The 7,851-nt window shown below is 47.8% G+C and overlaps 1 protein-coding gene across 1 annotated transcript in view; it reads right to left on the bottom strand.

The window, feature by feature from the left end:
* FLT1 (fms related receptor tyrosine kinase 1) overlaps window positions 1-7,851 on the bottom strand; it is a 178,965-nt gene that overhangs the window by 15,394 nt on the left and 155,720 nt on the right. Inside the window, exons 23-24 of the mRNA XM_014583107.2 lie at window positions 7,345-7,456; window positions 4,730-4,829 (exon numbers count right to left, since the gene is read on the bottom strand). Coding sequence (XP_014438593.1) covers window positions 4,730-4,829; window positions 7,345-7,456 — 212 coding nt within the window. The remainder of the gene's footprint in view (window positions 1-4,729; window positions 4,830-7,344; window positions 7,457-7,851) is intronic.

Below are 7,851 nucleotides of genomic sequence, written 5' to 3' on the forward strand. Positions count from 1 at the left end.
GGTGGCTCTCTCTCTCTCTCCCCACCCTCTCTCTCTCTCTCTCTCTCTCTCTCTCTCTCTCTCTCTGTGTGTGTGTGTCTGGTCAAATTAAAATAAAAATGAATGAATAAATAAAATTTATTCTTTTAAAGAAAAAAGAAGGATAAAATATCAAGAGGAAGATAAAGACAAAAGAGGTGAAGCTACAGGCAGAGTTAATATGCAAAATTTATGTTATAATTCTAGGTTCTTCAATTACAGCAGGCTCTAACCTTTCAGGCAGCTGGTGAAAAGCTGGAATAATAATTATGTGATGCCCATAAGCCACAAGTTAAAAGAAGTATGGCTATTCTTAGCACTGAAACCTGACAGGAATTTCTCCTAGCTGTCTCTCAAAAGCACCATCACCCATCGGGGTGGCAAGGACTTGGCACTGTTTCGTGGTATGCATTCCAATGTGGGTCAAAGTCTTATCAGCAAAAAATACTGCTTAGTAATAACAATAATGAGAGGCAGAACAGTGTGTTCGCCAGGTGTGAGCATGCTAAGTTTCCTGTTTAACCAAGGATAAAATCCTACGTACTCAGGAAATGGAAGCACCACGTGAGCTTTAGACAGGTCGCAGGGCCATTGGTCTTTAAAGAAAAGCTTTCCTAACAGTTGGGTGGCGGGATTCAGCCTCTACTTTCTGACAAGTATCTGGAAAGCAGATCCTAAGTCTTCGCTTAAGGGACAGGAGTTTGTAAGGACCATACAGAGAAGAATTGGTGACTCAGGCGTGTGATCCTCACGAGCTCCTCTTCCCTCATCTCTGTCTACACCTTTGGGTTAAGACTCCTCAGAAGGTGGTTCTGGGTTCCCTCCCACTGCTGCACTTCACGTGTTGTCCTGTTGTCCCTGACTCCCAGAGGGAGTAGAGGAGCTAGCTGGCCCAGGAACTGTGTGGGCTCTGTGGAGAGTGGGAGGCGTGGGCCAATGTCAGGGACCACTGTGTCGGGACTCAGTTTATGGAAACTGAAGACAACGGGAGTGAGGTTGTGAACTCTACCTCTCAACCTGAGCTGTCACCCTTGCTTCTTGGGAGGCTGGGAACAGGTGGTCACAGCGCCCAAGTCCCAACTATCCCTGCCCCACAGCACTTCTGAGTGAGAGTTCAAGGTACTTGCGTCAGAATGCTACCAGGCCTAGTCATTCAGGATCCCAAAGATCAGAAATAGCAGTTAGACATACAATTTGCATAATCCCTTATGGAGAACATATTAAGGTAACTTTATACACCCTACCAATTTATTGAGATAGGTCAAAAATAGAAACTACAGAGACCGGTTGGTGGACATTAGACAAAAATCTGCCATCCCTCACTCCAAAGTGCACAGGCTGAGGCAGAGGTGTCTGCTCTACCTCCCCACATCAGGCCCAGTTATCCAAGGCTCCTTATCTCTAGCCATGAACGGTGCTCAGAGGAGGCTGGTTAAGTACCTAGATTATCTATTACAAGTAGCAGAAGCAAGACAGGCTTGAACCAGGCAATCAAAACGGGACCCTGAGAGTAGGGAGTAGGCCCTGGGGATGTCTACCCTGGGTATCTCTCACCTCAAATGGGAACAAGCAGCTATTTGGGAGATGTGGCTACCGTGGGCAGGACGATCAGGCATCTCAGCTGAAACTAGCAAAAGGGACCACCTACAACTACTTGTTGTTTTTCATTTTTGATTCTTGGTTTCTGATTTCTAGTTTCCATTCTTCTTGCCTAAAATTTAATGTGAATCATCTCCACAAACACCAGAGGTAAAGAAAAAAAAATCAAAACGTTCATTGCTTAGTCTCTTACTGAAAGACATCTGATTAAACAGGCTCTGGGCAAAGAACCAACGTCTTAGCCTTAAACCATTTTACATCACTAAGGAAACAGGTTTAATAAAGTAGAGACACATCAGATACACCTAAGCCAGAGTGAGGAGCCTGTGGGAAGTTCACTTCCCAAGCTATCACCCTAGTTTCCAAGGGCACACAGCTCTAGGCCAAGTGCGGGTCACTGAATCCCCGTTCTGAGAAGTTGGACTTGGTCCTCGCCCAGGCCTTCCTCCTGCTGGAACAACAAGAAGGAAATGACTCCATCAGCTTTCATGTGATGCAGAAAAGGGCTGCAGGTTTGAATTCTGGCCTCTCAAGGAACATTTCGCAAAGATGCTTGTTACTTTGAAAAATTTCTAGAAGAAGGGCCAGCAGGTGGCGTGGTGGCTAAGGTGGTTGGACTCTCACGTGGCTGACCACTGTTCGGGTCCCGGACCTGGCAGCTTGCTTTTTTACTTCCCCTCTACCTCTGTCTCTCTCTGGTCAACTTTAAAAAAATAAAATAAAATAATGACAATAAATAAAATTAAATTAAATAATGATTTTTCAAAAAATTTCTAGAATACACTTTTTCCTTCCCTGAATTAAGAAACTATACCTCTTCTACAGGTTGCTTGGGGTACGGACACTACCTAGGTGCAATTTATTGAAGCTTTGATGAAGTCAAAGGGAGTTTTTAGTTCAAAGTTTGTGTGACTGTACTCCTAGAATTATTTTGGATGAGAACCTGAATAGAATTGAAAACTAGGCACATAGGGTGGTGGTATGGACTCTGGCTTTAGACCATTTGCTTAACTTATGAGCAAGGCAACTTTGGGCAAATCACCAGGCTTTCTCATCTGTAAAATGGAGATAATAATAACAAGTACTTTATAGGGTTGTTTTGATGATTAGCTTAAAAGAGTGCCTAGCATACATAAGTATGAAAATAAGTATTATTGTTTAATATTTTTATTTAACAATAACTGGAATTATTATTACTGATAGTAATTGAGAACTTACTCTGGGACCAGCAGTTAGCATAATGGCTATGTCACTGGACTCCCATGTAGTTGATCGTGGTTTGAGTCCTGGACTTGGTGGCTTAAACTCACACTAGGTGCGTGTGCGTGCATGCCCAAGATCCAGAGGGGAGAATGGAGGGAAACGGATTGCAGTGTGGCCATCCCCCCAGGGAGTGATTTCTCGCTTTCTGTCTGTCTCTCTCTGTCTTTCTGGTGAGCACATGCGCCCTATAGCAAAAACCTCTCCAAAAAAAAAAAAAAAGGAGAAGAAAGAAAAAGAAATTACTCTTGTAATTTTCATTCTAAGAACATAGAAGGGCATGTCTAACACAAAGAATGAGTGGGCATATCGGGAAACACTTCTTTTGAGGAATGTGGGTATATTACTAATTTCATGGTCCCTATGGTTCATGAAAGGACCCGGAAGGGGAGATTTGGCTTCTAAATCTGTCTCCCCTGATATTTAGCTGACAGGAGGCACATCACTTCTTAGTCTTTGTTTCATTTCTTGTCATATTCAGATGATAATATCTGCTCTACCTGTTCTTCAAGGTCGTTGGAAACTTCAAATGAGACTACATGTGGGAAAACACTTAGAAAACCATAAAGCACAACGACCTCATTTTTAAAGCAGGTCTCCTGGTGTTTGACCAAGTAGAAGAAATCAAACAGTTGAAACCTCTCAAATTCTTCAGCACTCTACAGCCCAAATGTAGTCCTGGAGGCTAGTCCAGCCCTGGCCCCAGCTCTCAGAGAAAGGCTTTGCCTCAAACTCCCTGCAATTTCCTGATGAGGATGCGCCGTGCAAGCCTGACAAGCACACCCTCCCCCTCCTTCCTTGCAGGCCCCTCCTCAGCCCATCTTCATGGGCAGAGGGCTCTGCCCACCTTGTCCAGCTCCCTGTCCTGGGTCTGACCTAACCTTGTCCTGAGATGATGAAGAAAAGAGACAGTGACCTTGCCCTTGGGCCAAGCCCACATTTCCTTTGCTCCCTGACTCCTCCCCAAAGGCCATCCAGGCTTTGACAGGACCCCATTGTGTGGGTGGGCTGGGGAGGGCCAGCTGCCAGTTCAGGAAAGGTGGTGCTGCCTCTGAGAGGCCCAAGTCCTTGTCAGCAGCTCAACAAAACTGCAAGTGTCATCACATTCCTCTCAGGCCTCAAAGTGCAAAACATCCACAGAGCCTCAGGAACGAGAGTGCCCAAGAGAGGCAAGCAAGTGCAATTTGCACGATGGAGAAAGAAGCCTTTGCACAGAGCCTGCCACCTTCCCAGTCACCGGCAGCAGTGCAGCAGGATGGCACCTCAGGGGGTTGCTGCAGCAAACACCTCTGAACAGCTGCTGAGCCTACTCCTGAAGGAGGCCAAAGAAGTCGCATCGACATGTAATTACAGCTTCGGTCAGGAAATTCCCTTTCCTCTCCTACTGCTCTCCTCCCAGTGCAAACCAGCTCCCTCCTGGGTCTGCAGTGCAGATGGAGGACTGGGTAAGAGCGCCTTGTAGCCCCTTGTCCCTGTGGCTGCCTAGCTTGTTTGGCTCCCACTTCATGAGTGAGGCCAAGGTCTTGCATTCAGTTTCTGGGTGGTCTACTAGTCTCGCCTAGATTCCTACTAGAAACTGAATGTCTCACTTCGGTTCTCAGCTAGAGGCCTTGAAAAGTCAGGTCAGTGGTCAGAAGAGGGAAAAGGTAGGGACCATCAAGGACTATGTGCCTCTCTTGGAAAACACTCCCAGCACAGCTGAACTCCCCAGGGACTGGAAGGGTCAACTCTTAAGAAAAGAAGAACTCTTTGCATCCAAGCCTGGGATTCTACAAACCAGCTAAACATCCCCACTCAAAGAAGGCCTGGGAGAAAGACAGCTCCGATAGCAAATGGAGGGGCTGAGGCTCACATTTCGGGCGTGGCGTACTCGGGGGCCTTCATCCTCATGCCTTCCTTCAGGCGACTGCAGAAGTCCTCATCCATTTGCACTCCTGGGTATGGAGACCCACCTGTAGGAGACACATGGGAAAGGACAGATCATCATGGGCCCACTCAGCATTTCTCTCGTCCCTTTAAGATGCCTTCATGGTAAATCCTCAGTGATGTAACAGATCTCAACGCACAGCACGACACGCAGAGCAGCTCAGCGAACCCTTGCAATGACACGCTTGGTGGGCTGGTCCTGCGACGCTGGGTGTCTGATTCCCAGAGGCCATTCCTATGCAACTCTTGTCTATAGCCAGGAAAACGGGTGTCATCTGAAGGGCCCTGCCCTTGCCCTTTCCTCACAGGGACTCCAAAGAAAGCCCATCTTAGAGACTCATTCCTTTGGTTAATAAGTCTCTTTTTAACAAGCCTGCAGACTTGGAGCAGGCTACTTACAGATCATTCATACCTTGCTACTTTGATTTATTTTATTTTATATCTTGTTTTTATTGCCAGAGGGCACATGTGCTGGCCAGAGAGAGAGAGAAAGAGAAAGCATGTCCCCAATAGGGCATGGTCACACCACACCACCTGTGGTCTGCCAGGTGGGATCCAGCCTTCCTTACACAGTGCTCAACTCTGCACTACAGGGCCAGCCCACAGCTTGCTACTTTCTCGCAAACTTCTCACAGCACAGGAGGACTAGAGGTTGTGATGGGCCTGAGGAAAGTGGGGCTTCGGGCTCCAGGACTCAGCTAGCTGTGGGAGTCAGGGCTACCTGTGGTCAGGAGTCTGTGGACCTGAGGATGCCAGAGGGGCCTCGCCTTCCCCTTCTGCCAGCTTCACCGTCTGCGAGTCCCTGTAACCTTTCCTTGTGAAAGGCCCGACTGGGGGTAGAGATGGCGAGGCTTCCCCATCTGCTCTGTTCCAGCCCTTGAACCTAATCTATCTCAGCATTTGTTTGTCTGCACTTTCTAGTGATGACTGCTGGTAGGAAGCAGCTGGGAGGCGTGCAGTGCTGGCACCGTGTCACTGAGGGGCTACCGTGGCCGCCAAAATGCTTTCGAAGCCTGGAAGCAACAGGTGCCTGTCATAGAAAGCAGGGGAATGATTTTTACACATTACAGGAAACCAGGGATGTTACTGGATGACTTTTATTTGCTCTGAAAGGCAAATATTTGGCAAAGCCTGAAAGACCATGTGCTGGCCAGAGAGAGAGAGAAAGAGAAAGCATGTCCCCAATAGGGCATGGTCACACCACACCACCTGTGGTCTGCCAGGTGGGATCCAGCCTTCCTTACACAGTGCTCAACTCTGCACTACAGGGCCAGCCCACAGCTTGCTACTTTCTCGCAAACTTCTCACAGCACAGGAGGACTAGAGGTTGTGATGGGCCTGAGGAAAGTGGGGCTTCGGGCTCCAGGACTCAGCTAGCTGTGGGAGTCAGGGCTACCTGTGGTCAGGAGTCTGTGGACCTGAGGATGCCAGAGGGGCCTCGCCTTCCCCTTCTGCCAGCTTCACCGTCTGCGAGTCCCTGTAACCTTTCCTTGTGAAAGGCCCGACTGGGGGTAGAGATGGCGAGGCTTCCCCATCTGCTCTGTTCCAGCCCTTGAACCTAATCTATCTCAGCATTTGTTTGTCTGCACTTTCTAGTGATGACTGCTGGTAGGAAGCAGCTGGGAGGCGTGCAGTGCTGGCACCGTGTCACTGAGGGGCTACCGTGGCCGCCAAAATGCTTTCGAAGCCTGGAAGCAACAGGTGCCTGTCATAGAAAGCAGGGGAATGATTTTTACACATTACAGGAAACCAGGGATGTTACTGGATGACTTTTATTTGCTCTGAAAGGCAAATATTTGGCAAAGCCTGAAAGACTCTTGGCTAGAACAGGAGTTTGGGAGGCCTCAGATCGTCGGTGTGTGTCTGCAGGCAGATGCAGGTTCTGTGGATCTGCGTGCATGGGACCTTGAGCAAGGACCTAGCTACCCACGGTGCTATTACACGCACGATGCTATGACCAGTGTCCTTGTTCATCCCACACATCCAGGGCTGTATCAGTGCTCATGTCAGAAGCACTAGGAAGGCCTCCTGTTATTCCCAACACCTCCGCTATGCCACTAAGCCTTTTCTAAAAAGAAATTCTGAGGGTGCAGGTTGGAGGTGGGGGAAGGGGAAAGGGCATTAGAAAGCTTGGTGTTGGAGGAATTACGAGAAGTGGGAAAGGGACAGAGAAGGATAAACCTGACTTCAGATTTTATACGGGTCCAGACTTCATGATCACATGAGGGGCCTTCAAAAAGTTAATAAAAATCTATATTATCTATATATTTAAAATGCATGAATTTCAAACCTTTTTACACCAAAATAAACCTGTAGCTTGATTCCATTTTCCCATGAACCTTTTGAATTCCCCTGGTATAAAGTCCTTTAACAATGAAGGATGGACATCCATATGCTAATACTCATCTGCGATTCCCCATGGACCCACGCCTCCATAATGGTTTTCCACTGCTTTGGGTGCTCCTCTAAAACAGTGTCTACCCAAAGAACGCTCAGCAGAGGGTGCACACACTTGCTTCTGGCCACTTCCTCCAAACTTACCTAAGGAGAAGATTTCCCACAGCAATACTCCGTAAGACCACACGTCACTCTTGGTGCTGTAGATTTTGTCAAAGATAGACTCAGGAGCCATCCACTTCAGAGGCAGGCGAGTCTAAGAGAGGGCAGGGGGGCTGTGAGCAGAAGGGCATGAACACAACGCACAGTCACCCCAAGTGCCCAGGGGGTTGGTAATGCTGGGCCCGTATTATGTCCTAGAGCAGCCATGGTTTCTGAACACAGAGAACCTTCTTAGAGCACGCAGTGTGAGGCTGAACACTGAGAGGCCCTCCTGAGTCCTGTGAAGGCGCTCCATGTTTAGGAAGCCCCTCTGATGTGTCCAGCATGTACTTAACTCTATGGCTCTGTGAGAAATCCTTCTTTGAAAAAAAGCCCACACTCCACAGGGACACTTAGGGCTTAGAAAAGAGTGATCTGAATTAGAAAACAGCCTGAAAGTTGGGGGTGATTTTGAAGAATTTTTCCTAAAAATGAGGATTTAAAAGGCAT

This window comes from Tupaia chinensis, unplaced genomic scaffold (genome assembly GCF_000334495.1).
Source record: "Tupaia chinensis unplaced genomic scaffold, TupChi_1.0 Scaffold144045_1, whole genome shotgun sequence".
Taxonomy (NCBI): domain Eukaryota; kingdom Metazoa; phylum Chordata; class Mammalia; order Scandentia; family Tupaiidae; genus Tupaia; species Tupaia belangeri.